The following is a 19988-nucleotide window of genomic DNA, read 5'->3' as shown; positions in this document are numbered from 1 at the left end:
CTGGGATACAAGCCTTTCTTTCTCTGGCAGTTTTTAAGACCTTTGTGTAAAGTTGGACGGGAATTGAATGTGTGAAAGTTCATAAACTAACTTTTCATGATTTACCCACTTTAATGACATAATTAAGAGAGGTTATTCTAATCTGCTTTTATCTAGTTAAAACTGAAGTAATCTGTTGCATACTGGTAATAAAAGAGGTGTGACTGTCACTTTTTACCATGAAAAATGGAAACAAATCTCTATTTCAGACTTAGTGAGCTCAGACGGCAAATTAAAGTGCAGCTACATTTCACTGACTGTAAAACTCCTTATGGACTTGGCGTGGCTGTGGTTTTAATGCCATCCTCTGAACATCCATTCCACTTCTAAAAAGCCTCTGAGCCTTCAGTAGGTTTGATCGATCTTTCTACAAATCTTATCTGTGGAAGGATTAATAAATTTGGCATTAACAGCCTTAAAGTATGTAATTGCATAATAACATCTGGGCCTGGTGCCTTGCGTCTGTTTACCTGTGGATGGACATGAAATGGAGATAAATACTTGTTCCTTTTCTGACTCTGCAGTGAAGTGTGAGCCTCACTGGTGCCAGAACGCCTTGGGCTGTGCTGACAACAAACCCAGGTCTCAGTTAATATATTAACACACAGAAATTGCACACCTGTTACTCACCAAAATGCACTAAAACTCACTGGGGCACAAGACTGACTTACACCCAGCAGCTGCATAATTGCACATGCAGAAATCTTTGGGGGGGTGGGGCGGGGGGAGTTAAATACAAACTGATAGGAGAACTCCAGCCCCTAGGTACTGGGGGACATCATAAAAGAAGTCAGGCATAAAGACAGCGGGTAATTTAATGCCATTACATACGGACTTCAAAAACTTACTTATCTTCTTGCTTGAATCTGGACTGACTAAGCCAAGTTGGGCTGAGCAGCAAAGCAGATGGGGCTGCTGGCTCCCTCACCTGAGGGCAGGGAACAAGCCAGGGACAAAGAAACAGAGCAGGTGCTGCCACATTTGGAGAATGGGACAGAAGGAGTCAGCAGGGCAGTGGCCAAATACTGTTTTCATTTGTGCTTTGTAGGAGGGCTAGGGAAGGTGTGTGGGCATCCACAAGCTGCTGCTGCTACAGCACCAAAGAAAAGGGAATCTTAAAACCCTCCAGAAAACAAATGTTTGGGTGAGCTCTCAGTCCAGCTGTACCCTGTGTGTGTTAATAGTAGGATATCCTGAGGTCTGGAAAAGCTGCAGCCCAGTATCTGTCCAAAGCAATCCTGCAGTCAAAGCGGTAATGGATGTGAGAGAGGAATGTGACACACAAACTAAACTTTTCTGGTTTTTATGAAAGTACTTGTTGTGGTTTTACCACTAGAATAAATTTACTACTCGAGTGCCAGGATTTGAAATTGAAATTTTAGGTTGGGGCCATCTTCTCTAGGGACCTCTCTAATAAATGAAACTAATGGATAGATCTTTCTCAGTCTTTCAAAGTGCTGTCTGCACTGACAGGGGGTGGCTTTCTCCTTCCTCTGCCACAGAGTTTCTGCAGAGAGCAGAGTGAGAATTGACCGCTCTGAACAGGGATCACAATTTTGGAACTAGATTCTCTTTGCATAAGTCTCATTTATGGCATTAAACCAAAAATCAGAGAAAATAATCTCTCTGATTTACTTATGTAGGACCTGGTTCTACCTAGTACTTCAAACAAAAGCCTTCTGTTGCCCTTTGTACAGAGCAGTAAGAATTTAATTTTCTCTTTTCATAACTAAAAATAATCTGGAAAAAGCAAGGATTGAGCTGCAAAAACAGAAATTTATATTGGCTTATTTTCAGTTGCACATTTAAGTGCAAAATAAAACACAACATCCCTAAAATTTTATGCACAGGATATAAATAACCTGCCTTCCTGTACAAGCAGTGTACACATCTCATTTGCAGCAAAGAAAGACTACCCAGAAAAGGATCTTAACTGAGCTGAAATGATTATGATTTGCTCCCTTCACTGGTTAACAAAATCTTTACCTCACTGGATATCCAAACCTTACCCAGAAAGCACAATACTCCTTTAATGACTATGATCTTTGTACCAGCATCACCTGAAATGATACCGTGAAATCTGACCCAGGAGAAAGAGAATGACTGAATGCCTGAGTCATTGATTTGAGACACACTGAATATATTTGGACACATTAGCTGTATTGATGACTGAGAATTCCTGGTATACCTTCAGTTTAACATGTCAAGTAATTGTACCCACGCCTTGCCAGGCTAAGCACTGCAGAGGATTCTAGTATTGGGTTATGACATATTAACAGCAACTTAATATTGAACTTGGGAACTTACTCAACATAATAAGTGCCATAAATGGGATCATCAATTTTCTCCCAGCCATATGGAAGCTCTGAAAAACAAAGAGTTATCTCTCTCAGTAAATGCAGTACAGAATGCTAAGATTTCTAGTAACAAAATTGTGGATCTTTGCTGGGCGCTGAGGGAAATAACTTCACAGAGATACACTGACCAAAGCAAATGCCAAATTTGTAACATATACCATAACAGCCACAGGTAGCAGTAACTTGAAAATTGGTATGTAAACACAGATCTGTCTTTGAAAAACACATTTTACTTGAAATACTTCCTTGAAGGAATAAAAAGAGTTTGCCTTCTGTCATGTAAGTATAGTAAATATACCTAAATGATCCTGAGAAGTTTGTACTATTTGTCTTTCTGTGATGACAATTCCACAGCCTCCAAAGACATCCTGTTCCAAAGCTTAGTTGTATATCAGGGACATCACAGTACATAGTAGTACACAGAAGCAGAAACCAAAATAAGATATTATAGCATCTTCTGACCTTAAAACTTATTATATTTCGCAGAAATAAAGAAGACATTTAATTGTAAATACCTAAGCCATTCAGGTATTAACAATGAAAATGTTAAATACATTTTTAATTATCTTGAAAATCAATGTGTTCACGTACAAGCAAAATCTCTCTTTTTAATACATATATCCCCAATTTATTCATAAATACCTATTTTATTATCACTCCTACTTAATATACTGCCAACAGAAATTCATCTTCTGTTTAAAAGGCACCAGACAGATGTGACAAGCCTCTCAGTTGACACAGAGTAAAAACCTCAGTGCCAGATGTGGTGACTTTGATGGAGGAGACTCACAAAAGGATGGACATTCCTATCATACACAGGTATTGATTTCTGTGCAAGTAATGTCTGCATCACAATATACAGGGACTGATACTGAGCTTCTATAAGGAAATTTGATTCTGGAATTGCTTGTCTCAGATTTTGTTTCCTTTTCAAACTCAGTTGCACTTTTAAAGTAACTTTTTGGAGACAGTAAGTACTGAACTAGACAGAACAGAACTGATGTAGCTCATACTGAACATGATCACTAAACTGGCCATAAGGAAGTACTCCTGAGTGGCTTGAGCTTTTTTCCTTTTTTTTTTTTCTGTGATAATGTGAAGAGACAATTATTGCTGTAGTGTTGAAGGCAAATAGGAAAGTAAAGCCTGACTGGCAACAGGGAGATTAAAGAGTTAAAAACCAATGGTAAGAAATTTCTTCACCTTTGCTTCCTACTTCTCATTTAAACACATCTCTTATATCTTCTTGAGTGAACCTACGTAGACTGCTGTAGTTTTCATGTCACAACACCCTCAGAGGATGTTCCCACTCATCCCTTTCCAACACTGCAGTGAAGGATACAACCTTCTGCAAAGACTGCTGGATGAGAAACAAAAATCTCAATGACTTCCTTAATGTAGATACTGTTTTTTTCCTGTCAGTCTTAGAATATTGTTAGCTTTTAAATCTTGACAAACCTGCACTTTTAACTGCTTTTGTCAGGACTATTTTGTTATTGTCCCTTCCTAGGAATAAATGCAGCATTAGGTATTTAGCAGGTCAAAGAATCACAGAGTGGTTGAGGTTGGAAGGGACCTCTGGAGATTGTCTAGCCTAACCCCTCTGTTCAAGGCAGGGTCACCTAGACCAGGCTGTTAAGGACCATCTCCAATTGGCTTTTGAATTGTCTCCGGGAATGGAGAATACACAATCCCTCTGGACAACTTCTTCAAGTGTTTGATAACTCACAGAGTGAAGAATTTTTTTCTTTTGTTCAAGCAGATTTTCCTCTATTTCAGTTTGTACCCTTTACCTACTGTTCTGTCACTGGGCACCACTGAAAAGACCTTGGTTCTGTTGTCCTTGTACCTTCCTTTGTATTTATTTGACAATAACCCCCTAAGTCTTCTCTTCTTCAAGCTAAACAGTCCCAACTCTATCACCCTTTTCTTATCGGAAAGGTGGTCCAGTCCCTTAATGATCTTAGTGGCCTTTCACTGGACTGTCTCTTGCATGTTCATGTATCTCTTGCACTGGGGAACTCAGTACTGGACCCAGAATTACAACTGTGTCTCACGACTGCTGAGCAGAGGGAAAGGATCATCTGCCTTGATCTGCTGGAAATACTCTGCCAAAGGGGTTGTCTCCTCTGTCTAGGAGGTTGTCAGTCTGCTTTGTTGCAAGGGCATGTCACTGGCTCATTGTCAGGTCACTAAGCATTAGAAAGCCCTGGTGTTGCTCTTTCCAGACCTACCCACAACTTCAGCAAAATCTGCAGGATATTGACCCTACAATGGTTCCCATAGAGCCCTGTGTATCCTGTGACCACGGAAGGTAATCCATAAATATTCAAAAAGAAAGAAGCTGATGCCCAAATCCTGTACATCCCCTATGGCAAGTTTCATTCCCTGTGCATGCATGACAAATAAGACTATAATTTGCTATAAAGAAAATGATGCTTTAACGTAAACCTATGATGCAGAAGGAATATAAATAATTAGTTTAAGTACTATATATACATTTTCTTTTCAGTTCTTGTTTTCTAATTAACTTTTTGTTGCTTTCATACCTGGTCTTTTAAAACTTACATTCCCTTAAAATTAAACTCCGTTAGAGAAAAATTCGAGACAGGTATCAGTGAAATCTGCACCTACTTAAAAATACAGAGCAATGCACACAGACACACACACACGGACACACAGAAGTGTGCATAGGTCCCTTTCCCAAAGTGTAATTAACTATATTTATGAACAGACACAGGTATTGAGAAGGCAAATGGTAAATTCTGAATTGGACATGTTATGGTGAACCACTTTTAAATGCATGAAGAAGTGATTATTTGACATCATAAAATAGTTGCAGGTTCACAAGAAGAGAAACAAAAAATTACCTTTGTGTGCCATAATAGCTATAAACTACATGTAAGACTATGCTCTAATTTGATTTTTCAATTTGAGATGCAGCCTGTAAGCTATGTTTAATTAAAATTCTGTGTTGACCAGTAAAATGAAATTGCTAAAGCACAAACCTTAAGCCCCTGGCACCCCTGCAACGTATGGCAGATAAGGTTAGTGGAGTGTACTACAGCGCGTCTGTTAGAAGAATCTTCAGCTATGTTTGGTTTCCAGAGCACAGCACTGCGATTATTTTTCATTACATTAAATAGTGGCATCTATTCCATTTTTCACCATTGAAATGAAAGATTACAGGACAGAAATAACTTTAGTGCTTCATAAAACAGGAAGCAAAGCGTTTGCCAAATTAGTGGTGAGGGCATTACAGTTTCTCTTCTTCAGTTCACTGTGCCCAGTGATGATCATTAGGGATCTGAGCAAACAGCAAACATTTATAAAAGAGAGTTATTATAAAATACTTGCAAAGGAGGTTACTGTTGGCCACTATCGTTGGAATTGGGAAAGGAGTATAAATTACAGCAATCTCTGATCCTCATTTGGTAGCACTGGCCTGCTAGTTCATTTATAATTTCTGCAACCAATGGTTTCATGGTTACTGTACTGTAGATGAAGGCTTAATTTTCAGGAGATCAAAACTTCTGCCCTTCATGTCTCTCAATTCTATTAACTTGAGGAGGATTTCTCTGTAAAGAAGGAAGAATCCCAAAACGATTCTATCCTTTATTTTCAGTCTTCAATATCTAACAGCTATCTAGTCTCACAGATCTCTTCCTATCATATAATGGAGGGACTGTTCAGGAACATTTGTAAAATCACCACTTAAAAATCAGTAATTGTGGACATTTGACAATGCTGATACCACTAGTAAATGGAAAGGTGCTGGATAATTTGTGTATTATGTATACATACTCCTGTTTTCACATTTCATGCTTTATTCCTTACCAGAGAAGCAGCATCCAGTTAACACTGCAACAGTCATCCAAAATAATAACAAAAAAAGAGATCAAAAAGGTAAAACTGATACTAAGACCCTTTGCTCAGTAAGCAGCTGGATAAGTTTTAAAGGCAGTAGTTACATTTCTGAAGTTAAATGCCCAGTGGTGACTAAAGCCCTTGTATTTTGAAAGAAGGGAAGGGAAGGGAAGGGAAGGGAAGGGAAGGGAAGGGAGGGAGGGAGGGAGGGAGGGAGGGAGGAAGGAAGGAAGGAAGGAAGGAAGGAAGGAAGGAAGGAAGGAAGGAAGGAAGGAAGGAAGGAAGGAAGGAAGGAAGGAAGGAAGGAAGGAAGGAAGGAAGGAAGGAAGGAAGGAAGGAAGGAAGGAAGGAAGGAAGGAAGGAAGGAAGGAAGGAAGGAAGGAAGGAAGGAAGGAAGGAAGGAAGGAAGGAAGGAAGGAAGGAAGATGAATTCAAGCAGGTCACTTTAATGATCAGTATTAGAGTCTTCTCATCACAGCTTGCTTATGCTAATGGTCCAAATGCTCTTATACTGCATTCTGCAAGCTGTAGTGTTTCAGAATGATTTTTGATGGTGCCACTTAACCTTTTCTGTGGATGGAGGAAGGAGAACACTTTGGATCTCAATGTGCCAAGATGGAAAAACATATTACCAAAACCAAGGGTTAATTTTTCTGAAGTTCATGGAGAACTAACTGTGTTAAAGAGTCATAAAAACCTCTCAGTTTCAGAACAACAGACAGCACTGTGTCACTACCATACCAACAGGCTGGAAAGAAAGATGAGAACATATTTCTTGAGTAAGCTGCAATCAAAATATTTGTATAGTACAAAAGAATATAGTATAAGGGAAAAAAATAAAATATAACACCTGCTGTTATTGAAATTGCTGTCAATAAGGATATGGAAGCTGTGGATCTCAGAATGAGTCATCAAGAAGTCCAGGGGTAATCAAGAGAGACTTCAGGGCCTTGGGAAGGCTGGTTAAGGGATCAGGAACACAAGTATTTTTCTCCTCTATCCTTCCAGTTGAAGCAAATGATGAGGGGAGAAAGAGGAAGGTAATACCTGGATCTAAGCCTGGTATCACTGGCAAAATTTTTGGGTTTTTGATCATGAGTCAGTGTATGTAACACCAGACCTGCTGGTGACAGACAGGGTAAACCCGTCTCAAAGAAGGAACAAGATCTTCACACAGGAGTTGCAGGGCTCATCAACAGAGCTTTAACCTAGATTCATCTCACTAGAGATAAGCATGGGGGCAGCACACCAATGTTTGAGTGATGGTGTTCTAGGGATGAAAGTACTTTGGTGTGCCATCTCAGTGGAGGCAGGAGATGGAGATGGAGATGGTGCTTATCTGTTATGGTCATGTAGGAATTAGGGCTTCCCTCCCACCCCTCAAAAAAAGGTGGCAGAATCATATCCCAATCAAAATGCATTTACAGCAATGCATGCAGTATGGGCAAAAGCCAAGAAGAGCTGGAAGCCATTGTGTTGCAGGTAAGCTATGATTTAGGTGCCATCACAGAAACAGAGCATTCCATCCGCTGCTACAAAAGAAGTTAACTCCATCCTGACCGAAACCAGGACACTCTCACAACTGGAGTGCTGCAATGGATGATTATAAACTCGTCAGGAGGGGTTGGCAAGGAATGAGAAGCAGTGGGGTAGCCCTGTATGTTTTTGATTGTTGAGAGCTTGATGAAGGTGACAACAGAGTTGAGTGTTTATGGACGAGAATCAGGGGGAAGGACAACAAGAGAGATATATATCATGGTGGGATGCTGTTATAGAGAACCCAACCGGGATGAAGAGCAGTCAAAATATTATATATGCAGCTGTGAAAAGTCTCATGATTGCTAGTTCTTGTGGGGGACTTTAATTTACCAGACATTTGCTGCAAATACAGCAGAGAATAAAGAGTCTAGGGGTCCTGGAGTGCATGGAACATAACTTCATGACAGCTGGTGAGTGAGACAACTAGGGAAGATGCCCCACTAGACCTTTTTTGGTGAACAAGAAGGACTTCGGGATGAATGTGATGGTTGGAGGCTGTCTTGGGCATAGCAATCATGAAATGATAGAGTTTTTAATTCTCAGAGAAGTAAGAAGGTGAGTCAGCAGAACTGCTACCTTAGACCCATGGAGGGCAGACGTTGGGAGGTTTAGGAGACTGGTTGACAAAGTCCCTTGGGAGGCAGTGCTGAAGGGCAAAGGAGTCCAGGACATTCTTCAAGAAGGAAATCTTAAATACAAAGGGGCAGTCCATCCCTATGTGCTGAGAGACAAACTAGAGGGGAAGAAGACTGGGCTGGTCAAACTGAGAGCTATGGCTGGAACTCAGGTGGAAAAAAAGGATAGTTTATGACCTTTGGAAGAAGGGGCAGGCATCCCAGGAGGACTACATGGATGTTATGATGTTATACAGGGAGAGAATTAGAAAGGACAAAACCCAACTAGAACTTAATTTGGCTACTGCCGTAAAAGACAATAAAAAATGTTTCTATATATACATTAACAACAAAAGGAGGACTAATGAGAATCTCCATTCTTTATTGGATGCAGAGGGAAACGTAGTGACAAAGGATGAGGAAAAAGCTGAGGTACTTAATGCTTTCTTTGCCTCAGTTTTTAATGATAAAACCAATTGTTCACCAAGTATCCAGCCCTTTCAGCTGGAAGACGGGGAAAGGTAGCAGAATAAGACGTCCATAATCCAGGAGGAAGCAGTTAGAGCACTGTTATGCTACCTGGACACTCACAGGTTTATGGGCCCGGATGGGATTCACCCGAGAGTGACTCAGGTGGAGGGGCTGGTGGAGAAGCTCTGTATGATATTCAACAAAACCAAGTGGTGGGCCCTGCGCTTGGGTTACAACAACCTCAGGCAATGCTACAGGCTTGGGGAAGAGTAGCTGGAAAACTGCTCAGCAGAAAAAGACCTGGGGATGTTGGTTGACAGCGGCTGAATGTGAGCCAGCAGTGTGTCCTGGAAGCCAAGAATCCAGCCTGGAACAGCATCCTGGCTTGTGTTAGAGCTAGTGTGGCCAGCAGCACTAGGGAAGTGTTGTCCTTCCATATGTGCCACTCAAGATGGCATCTTGAGTACTGTGCTCAGCTTTGGGACCCTCACTACATGGAAGACGTCGAGGTGCTATGTTAACGGTTGGACAATTTTCCGACCACAAAGATTCTATGACTATGATTCTATGAGTTTGGTTCACCTGCCATGTTAATCCCGAGGCACAGGTCAGGAATCCTTTTCTAACCTATATATAAGACTTTTCAGAAAAATATTGCATCTTTGCACTCAGAAGCCTGTGTTTGTTTTATCTCTTGCTTTTGTTTTTTTCTTTCTCCCTGCTCTGAATTCACTTTCAAGTCAGTTGCCTACTACAGAGAGTATCAAGAGCAGGGTTAAAAGACAGAGAGTACCGTGCAGCTCCACAGTACAATGCAGTTGCACACTCCTACAGTTTCTTTAGGAGATACAGTCTTTGCAAGTATTTATTTATAAATCTGAACCAGTGTTCCTTATTGCATAATTTGCACAAAAGTATTATTTCCTGCAATACTCCAAGGTACAGCACACAGATGACCAGGGAGTGGCTACTGCTCATGGCATGCTGTGCTGCAGGAGCAGAAGGCTGGAGATGTCCAGTTTGAATATTTTCTTTAGTGCATGTCCACATGGCCCAGCTATTACATGAAATAGATCTAGCAGTTGTGTTGCTGCTCCTGAAATCTTCTGTAACAGGTTGCCATAAGGAAAAAGGATAAAATTGCTGCTTACTGAAAACTAGTATTTAACCTACTATCCACATACCTGTGTGAATTCTGCTAGTTCACCTATCTGCACACCAACTAGGTGTTCCAAAAATCAGCAAAAAGTCAACAGGTATATGCTGTGGTAAAATTTTTTACACTATCTCAACAGGTTCCTCCACTTAGCTGGAAAAATCATTTAGTAAGATGTGCAGACCATAGATTACTAAATATTACCATCAATTCAATTATATGTCCCCCCAACATTGCTACCAAGTGGAGTATTGCAAATAGTAGGGAAATTTTAAACTTTAAGAGTACTTGATCTGACATACAGAAAGATGTAACGTCTCATCAAGATTTGAATTAAAACAGTGAAAAAGTACTGACTGAATTACTGAGATTTAACTATGAATAAAGAGTTCATAAAGGACTTGTTAGCTATTAATTCAAATAAAAATGAAAAAAAAAACCCACCACCTTATATGTTGAGAATTCAGTGAGGTTACTGTAGGCAGTGCCTGATACGATTTCCTTAATAAGGCTTTAATAAAAACTCAGTTCTCAGCAGTTTAGTGGGTAATAGCTGAAGCTGGTCAGAGTATTCTCCATGGATCTTTTCAAGAGAAAACTAAAGAATTTCTATTAAAGGCCTCAAAACAAACCTCAAAATTCTGGTTTCCATGTATTTAGAAATAACAGATTTAAGGAAAGCAAAAATACTTAGTGAAAAATATTTATTACTAAAACTTTTCCCCAGAAAATCATGTTATCCTTTGTCTTGTTCTCAGTCCTTACTCCTGTCTTATTTATGCTGGGTACTCAGTTTGTATTACAGAATGTTTAGGGAGAGAGAAGCTTACACAGTTCCTTGCTGATCTCACAATTCGCACTATGGTGACTAGTTTTGCTGGGGAAATACAGAGTGCTAGGAAATGCTGAAAAATCTAATTTTTTAGCTTCAAGTTCTTGCCCAGAAGACTGTATATGTATGCATCCAGGTTTCCATGGAATAATTAAACAGCTATGTGCCTTAGCTTCCAAGAATAGTCCAGGATGCTTTCTGAATTCTGTGTTAATTACATGTTAGCTCATTTTTAATACAACAAAGGGTACATTTAAACCACGACACTGAAACTCTTATCCTCACAGCTCCTAGCTTTAAACTAGCTAATGTGGGCACTGATAAGAGTAAAGTCACTTCAGGATGAAACTTGGTGCAGAATGTGAACCAGCCAGAGAAGCTCAGCATGTCCCCCAGCAGTTGCTCACATGCATGCTGAGGAGCTGTGACAGCATTGCTGGCTGCTTCAAAGTTTGGACATGCACAGAGAAGGGACTGTCACCAGAACATTCCTTTTACCAGCAGAAAAGGAGCCCCAAGTACATCAACTGCACGCTGCACTATCAATTTGTATTCCTGAAGTTCAGCAGATTTGCTGCATGCCACATACAGCTCCAATGAGGAAGATTCTGCCTTTGAAACTGATTTTATTAACACAGGTTTTTATGCTATATTCTTTAGACTTTGAAGCAAACAGACTGAAAAGAAACATTCTGTTTGATCTTTTCGATGTTCAAACCTTTCAGTGCTTGTACCTCATTACTGACTGTATCATTTCAGGCTTGTTGCAAACCACTGTTTTCTACCTAATAACTGCCTGATCTCATGAAGCTAGGCTTTTCTTCCATTTGCTTTTCAGCCTCTTTTATTTTTATTATTTCTTTTGTTGTCGAATGTTTAATATCATAACCTATGAATTTATGGAGATTTTTTAATTTACTGCTATTATGTAACCTAAAACCAGCAGATGGTTACTGACCTAAAAAGATCCATGAAAGTATGTAGCTACTAGCAGTGCAGGCTACACCTCACGGGAGGCAGCTAGGTGTGTTCTGAGTATCTCAAATTCACATACACGCTTCAACCTGCTTTAGCTAGCTGTTAACCTCAACCTCTAGTACAACAAAGAAAAAAAAGTTATTCATTTTTAACATGACCATAATACATTTTAATGGTCTTTTCAGGGCCAAACCTTTACTAAAGAGGAAACAGGATTACTCTCACACTCTCCTCACAGGGCAAGTGCTCCTGCCCGTGACCATCTTGGTGGCCCTCTGCTGAACTTTGTCCCCAGTATCAATCCAGTTTAATTTGTATGGGGGTCTCAAAGCTGGATGCAGCATTACAGATGGGGTCAGTTCCCAACCTGCACTGTTTTCTTCATGCCCAGAAGAAATTGTATTTATCCTTGGTGAATTCCATAAGGGTTCTACCGGCTCAATTTAGCCAGCCTGGCTCAGTTCCTCAAGAGCAGCCCTGTCCTTGCCCATATTGACTGGTCCCCGTGGGGTGTCCTGCAAAGTTGACTGTAGCTGCCTTCAGACTGTACATAAGATGCTTAAAACAGGACAGACTCCGCTATAAATCCTTGCAGTATTCCTCTTGCATAGACACTCTGGTATCATATGTCACATTAACCACTACACTCTCAGCCCCAGCACGCAACCAGTTATTTACTTGCTCTCCATCCATCCATCCAGATTTTTAAAACTCTAAGTGTGATACACAAATATTGTGGGAGACAAAATCTTGCAAAAGTCAAGGTAAATGACATCCACTGCTTTTGCTTCATCCACAAATCTGTTCATTTTAGTAGATTGGTCAGGCATGATTTGCAGTGTGTAAATCCATACTGGCTGCTCTCAGTCACCACCCGTTCCTTCAAGTGCCTAGAAATGTGTTCTCAGATGACTTGCTCAATGATTTTTTCAGGGAGATTTTCAGAGCTTGTAACCTGCCAGTGTCCTCAGCGCCTTTGCCACCTTGAACTTCACTGCTTTATGGTCACTACAACCAAAGCTACCATCAATTATCACATCTCCCACTAATTCTTCCTGTTAGTTCATAGAAGGTCCAGCAGTGCTTCAGCCTTCATGGTAGGCCCATCTGGTACTTAGGTCACAAAGTTATGCCCAAAAAGCATCAGAAATCTTGTTCCCTGCTTGTCTCCTGCCTTGCTGCCCATGTAGAAGATGTCAGTGAGGTTATAATTGCCCATGAATACTAGAATCTGTGATTAGAGACTTCCTTCAAGCATTTAAAGAAGGCTTCATCCACATGCTCACCATGATCAGGGGGTCTATAACAACACACAAGCAAGTCCCCCCTACCAGCCTCTCCTCTGATCCTAATCCACAGATTCTCAACCAGCCAGGTGTCCATCACACAGGGTAGCTCCACACATCCACGCTGATCCTCTGCACAGAGGACACCACCTTTTCTTCATCTGACCTGCTGTCTTTCCTAGTCAAACAGTTTATTTTACCTTTTTTCTGGCTTATTTTAAAAATAACAATACTGAACTTTAATTAAAATTTCAATTAACATAAACCCCCCCCATTTGTTACATGACTTCATTTTTCTCACTGGGCCTTCAGAGTCTCAAGTTAATGTTTCCAAGTAAAGTATAACCCTTTTTGTTCTGTTTTTTCTTTTTTTTTTTTAATTTCCTTGTGGTACCAAATGGCAATTACTTGATTTTAAGTGACAGGCTAGTGAGGTAAATCATAGAATCACAGAACAGTTTGAGTTGGAAGGGACCTCAAAGCCCATCTAGATCCAACTTCCTGCGATGGGCAGGGGCACCCTCCGCTGGACCAGGTTGCCCAAAGCCCCATCCAACCTGGCCTTGAGCTCTGCCAGGGAGAGGGCAGCCACAGCTTCTCTAGGAAACCTGTGCCACTGCCACACCACCTTCACTGTAAAGAAATTCTTCCTAATATTTAATCTAAATCTACCCTCTTTCAGTTTATGGAGAAACATATTATGGATAGACATATTATAAAAAGAAGTGGAAAAATGCAGCATCTATACTGATAATGAAAAAACCCCAACAGTCAAGAACTACTTTGCATGCTTACAATGAACTGATTATCTGCGGGTGGTCCACAAATAAAAAGCTACCCCGCCCAGATTCTAAAATTGCATAAGTACATTAGTTATTTGTGATGTGCTACAACAGTCTTAGAAGCATCAGGTACTGGCCTTGCATGGAAATCTCAGAGCAGATTAAATAAACTAGTGCTCTGATCAAGAGATTTTACTTCTCTGTATTTTATTTTCAAGTGGCCAATGCAGTTGCATGCAATCAGCAGAATCCTTCTCATGGTACTTCCTACATGATCTGTTTCCATGACTACCATGCTTTTTAATAATGTGTTTTCACAGTTCTGAACAGTAGCTGGATATATGTAATGCAGATACTTCAGTTGTTTAAGTAGTATTTGATGAAATAGATAAATCGATACAATTGATAAGGGAGATTACATTGCACTGTGGAAAATTCAGGTTAACACTGCAGTTGCTGAGGCAGCAGTTCTTGATTTATACTAGTAAAATAAGATTAGAATCTGGTTTTGTCTCCTCAGTGGCTTAAATGCCTTGTCTAGGATGAAAACTTAAAGAGTCCCATCTTTTATTACTTTTTGCTTTGTTGCATAATAGATAAAAAAATCTGCTTTAGTTGCATGTAACTGCTTTCTGAAACTTCTTGTCATAACTTATTCATCATTATGCATTAGTTATATTTATGAGGACACTCAAATTGAGTCACTCCATACTTTAAACATTATGTTAAAAAATCCCCTGGCATTTGAATGACAAGGAAATATGTATGAATTCAGTAGCTTATTTTTCTTTATTTGAATTGTAATGCCATCTGCCAAAACTCTCTCTCAGTATGGTTCTGTGACAGCATCAGAAAGGAACTTTGCATGAGAAGCAGGTGTGAGGTCCTTTGTTCAGCTACCAGACACATTTTGTTTGCATTCATAAGGGCACTTTGCAAATGTAGTGTCCAATTAGTACATTGATTTGTGACAATGACAAAATAATCAGATTTCTAAGTCATTTTTCCTTCAGGAGCTTTAAATGTATGGGATAATAATAAAACAGTTAAGCATTACCCATGTTTTCTTCATGTTTTAATGTTCAGTAATGTTGACATGTAACTAACATGTTGTAGGAAGAAAGGAATAAAGGGAAGGCAAGGAAGTGCTTTCACATTCATAGCCATTTTTTATTTTTATGCTTTCATGAAAGGTGGCAACACACATATTTCCCACTCCCTTTTTCCTCCTCTCTTTTTCTCTTAGTGTAAAATGTTCCTAAGCGTGAATAGAGTAGTAACCCAAAAACTAGGGGGACTAAGAGGGTCCAGTGTCAGAGGGATAGGACAGAGATGGGACAAAGGGATTGAGAAAAAGAAGAATCAGTCTGTGGTTTATCATGTGTCTTGGTTATCACTAAGCATCTCCAAAACCCTTCACGTTCTTTTCCCAAAGAAAAGAGGGTCTTACTTTTCCCAAGAAAATCCAAATCTCCTCTAGAGACAAGCTGCAATCTATTCCTAATTCTCCCCAAGCCCAGATTTTTTCCTTCTTGAGACTCCTCCCTTCCAGCACTCACTGGCGATGACCCTCCCCTGAACACTGCTGGGCTGGAGAACCTCCATTGCCACATCTAATCCAGAGTCATTCCCATTCTCAGAATTTCTGAGGTGAATAAGGTAATAAATACAACAGAAAGATTGCTGTGAGTACATCAGAAAAAGCATATATATAACAGTTAATGGAAGAACTTAATGTCTGTTCATTTGTCTTCATTCATAGGCAGTAATAGTCTGTTTGCGTAAGCAGCTCGTAAAATATCAAGGTCACTATAAGTTCTTAGAAAAAAGAGAACCCTCCAAACTGCTTGCCCTCTAACTTATCCCGAAAGATGTATGGTCAGCCACTAGGTTAGTATAGAATACACTCTGCAGGGACCCTGTGGGAACACCAAACACAAAGATTGAATGGAGTATCTCATTTCATCCCATCTTTGCAGGACTCTTATATCTAACTCCTTTATAAGGCAGCTTAGATGTAATCAGATATAGGCATACCAAAGCATACCCTTTACAGACTGACCTAGTGATATTTGACTGAAATTTTGTGAGGCTTTCTCCTTCTGACCCATGAGCACAATTCAGACTGCGTGTTTAGGCTGGGTTACCTCAACATCAGCACACCCTGTTCAGGTGGCTCAGTAAGAATGGTGGCAACAGGATTTTACAGACTAGACTTTGGTTACTTCAAAAAGTACAAGGGTCTAAAAGAAAAAAACCAAAAACTTAATGTTCAACCAAAGCTGTCCCTAGATCAATAGATACAAGTCTGAGGATATCAGACAAATAAACTGCAGAAGTTGCAAGCAGCAGAAATGGAGAAATTGGGCTGTTGCAGCATGTTTTTTAAGATTGATTTTGTTGTCATTGTTTGTAACTGCGCATAGTTGTAATATAACCAGGGAAGAGCAAATAAGAACAGAGGAGAGCAACTTTTAGTGGCTGGATATATTTCTTTTCATTCAGTTGTAGTTACATAGAACTTAATAAACTCTACTGGCATTCTTCAGGAAGAATTTGATTGGGACTTCTTTACTGGACTGGTGTAGAGACTAGAATTATTATCTTAAACAGACCTAGAGGTGACCTGATTATATCTCAGTCTCCTGATGCTGTAACTGTAAAGTTTGGTATGCACTGCTGTAAAGTGTAATATTGCTATTACCACCCATAACTTTCAGATACAGAAGAGTGGATTAAATTAAGTTTGCTTGCACTTTATGATTTATTAATTGCATGCACTACTCAATAGCTAATTATGTTTTTCCTTGGTAAGCTTTAATACTTTTGAGTAAAATATTATATGCCTACAGAATATATGTGCTCAGTTCCTAGGTCTGCCTTTTGTGCTGAACTGCACTCAGGATTTGTGGATTTAAAACAGTGTCTATTTTCTCTTTGATATGTAATTAGGTGCTTGCATTTCACAGGTTTGGTTCACATCTGGTTCACTGGTCTGTTCCCACAGAGAAAGATTATTTCTGTATCATGGGACAAAATAAGCCTCCAATCTTTTATAAAAAGTCTTACAAATGCAGAGAATTGAATGCTACGTGCATTTTAGGTGCATATTTCTCCCTGCTCCGCTGACAAAGTCAGTTGTGCAAGTGTCATGTTTGTAAAATGGTTGGCTCTGAGCACTTAAAACACCTGTGGCACAGGAAGCCTCTGCCAGCCTCTTAGTACACAGTGAAATGAAAAGACTGTATTAGTTTTCCACTTTGCAGATGCAGTTCTAATCACACAATGCAGCTGGCGCTGGAGGAAAATCTCTACTGTTTAACGGTAAAGGAATTCACGTGCATTTGTCTCCGTAATCTCTTTTTTGTTTTCTACCATTTTGAAATGAGTAGGTGATCTGAAAGGGCAAAGGCACAGGAAGAGAGGTGGAAACAAGTGAGAGAAAGCATGAGTGTGACAGTGAGGGAAGATACTTTGCTGTGAGTGGCACAATGGCTGGGCCAGTCTTGCTTGGACTGGCCCTGCAATTGCTCATTTCCCTCTGTATCTTACTTCTCTCATCATTAGTCATTCTGTTCTCTTTTGCCAGTTCTATTTCCTCCATTTTTTCTTCTTTTAGCTACCTTCCCCTTTTCTTTTTCTTTTCTTTTTTTTTTTTTTTAATTTAGTCAGTAGCAAACAAGATACCTTTTGGTGTCCTAAAAATGATGGAAGACGATTGTATCCCCTGAAAGTTAAAACTGGAAAAAATGCTTAGTTAATTTGGACTTTACAGCCTAAAGTAGGGAGAATGTTTGTTTTTATAACTTTGTGTTTTCAGAAGCTGAGTCTGGATACTCAGGGAATGGTCGTTAAACTGATTAAAACTGATTTAGATGCCAAGGACTGTCCTGAGAATATTTTCTTTTCCTTGTCTTCCTTAAATAAAGGTAATCAATGAAATTCAGTTGTTCCAGGACCACGACTGTAAATAGGACAAGTATGGGCTGTATCAGGTCTATCAATTTTACATTGCTGTAAATAGTCTGAAGTTCACAACACTCAGTAATTATTTGCTCAGCTTTTTGAGTAACCTGCTCTCTTATGGTAAATGTGATGACATCTGCTTACCTCAAAAGAATGGGGACCTCATGAGCAACTGCAGTCCTACAATCAAGGTCATTCTCATGTTCCTTCAGAGCAAGGCTGTTAAAGCAATTGGTGTCTGATAGTATGTCTGAGCTAAACTCTGCCCACTGTTCGATTTGCAGGTCAGACTTCTGCTGTTCAGTTGTTACCATGGTTCCAAAATAATTTAATAAAGTGAACGAAGACACCAGCTATGCATAGCAATCAATCCCAGCCATCCTCATTCACACTTGGATACAAAAGCAAGCAGAAAAGCATACTGAAATAGACAATGAAAGTAATTAAGAGTACTGTATCAGTCTCAAAGTCTCAGTAGTCACCCTTTCTCAATCCTGTCTGTTCACACCACAAAATCTGGAGGCTGGAGGCTGTTTTGACCTAAAAATGGCAGGTAACAGCACTTTCTCTGCTGCAGCAAAAGTAGTTCCCTGCAACCAGACAACAATTAACACCATTTCACAGCTCCAACTATCCTTGAATGATGGGAGCTTTTATTCAGACCTGCTCATGTTTCTGCTTTGTTCTCTTTAACTATTGTACTTATGGAAGTTTTCCCATCTTCTTTCAAGGTCTTCGTTTTAGCCGTTAATAGAAAAAGTGTTACTAATTTTTGTTCTACCAGAAAATATTAAAAAAATATAATCTCTAAAAGACTGTAAGTTTGTTGTATTGATAGCTGTGCTATTCCATGTAATCACGCTTGCCCCTCAGGAGGAAAAGCTCTCAGTAAAGGGCACAAATTGTGACGACAGGCATACAAATATGGTACAGTTATTGTTTGGTTGTCTGCAAGTAAAGGTTACACTAATAAGCCAAAGCCTTTTGTTCATGATACTATGCAAAGTGAGATAATGTGCACAATTCTACAAGAGTGAAAGAGAAGGAATATTGAGCAGGGCAGAAGGATGGAGGAAATACAGACACACACCATGTGGAAGTCACTGCAGTAGAAAAGCCACCTTACATCTCCCACTTGCAATAGCTTTCTGTCCCTGAATGGTCTTTGCACCTGTGTGTTGCTCAGTCCTGGTGGGATTCAATTCTGCATGTGCAACAAGGCAGCCTCTGTCCAGCACCTCACTATGAGTCTTTCCCAAAGAACCCGCACTGGTTTAGCCACTTTACCAGAAGCAGCAGAGTTTAACCCATGATAATCACCCATTACACTTAGAAAACGAGTACCTTTGAAGGAGGTTTTTTTCTGTCTTATTTTAGCATATCTAATGGTCAGAAGAAGATAAATCCTTAAGAGAAACTTGTGCTATTGCTTCATAAGTAGGCTTGCCCACTTACCTTCTTAAGTTTTGATAAATTGATAAACATTTCAGTTCTTAAGGAAAATTAAAGACTGTGACAATAAAAGGAAAAAAACATAATAAAAAACAAAATCAAGGACATCAGCACTTGATCTTGTGAGAATAAAATATTGGATTAAAGAAATGGAAAATTCATTCAATTACTGCAATATGAATGGTCTTGAGATGCCAAACATGAATATGAAATTCAATTTTTAATCCATCTAAAAGTGTATGTCTGCATTCTTTGATTCAGACTCATGTCTAATGCAAATCTTATTAAGTAGAAGAAAAGGTTTGGAAGAAAGAATAGAAAGCAGAATAAAATGTATAACCTTCTCCCTTCTCCAAAATAAGACCTTGATCTATTAAGGATAGCACACGGAGGTCCTTGATATTTTCCTTAGATCAATTTTAACCCCTATATCACTTTTTTTTTTTTTTAAATCTTAATGATAACCTTTGAGCTATCTAGAGGCCAGAAAATGGAAATCTCTGCTGAAGGTTCTACTAGCATTTCACGTTTCTTTTCAGAGAAATATAACCTAATAAAATGAATGTAGAAATAAAAAAAAATGTGACAGACAGGTGCAATTTTCAATTAGGCTACTCTCCTTTCTGTTGTCCATTCCAAACCATACAGT

The 19988-nt window shown here is 39.5% G+C and overlaps 1 protein-coding gene across 2 annotated transcripts in view; it reads right to left on the bottom strand.

Annotated features, from left to right (window-relative positions):
* The window catches only part of MAGI2 (membrane associated guanylate kinase, WW and PDZ domain containing 2), a gene marked incomplete at both ends in the record, with an annotated part of 744090 nt that overhangs the window by 150651 nt on the left and 573451 nt on the right, over window positions 1-19988 (bottom strand). For both annotated transcript variants that reach the window (XM_084265916.1, XM_084265917.1), the window contains one exon: window positions 2347-2404. In XM_084265916.1, coding sequence (XP_084122042.1) covers window positions 2347-2404 — 58 coding nt within the window. The remainder of the gene's footprint in view (window positions 1-2346; window positions 2405-19988) is intronic.

This window comes from Gallinula chloropus (genome assembly GCF_964237585.1).
Source record: "Gallinula chloropus genome assembly, chromosome: 1".
NCBI lineage: Eukaryota > Metazoa > Chordata > Aves > Gruiformes > Rallidae > Gallinula > Gallinula chloropus.
The sequence above is the reverse complement of the archived record's forward strand: the minus strand, read 5'-3'. Positions and strand labels throughout refer to the sequence as shown.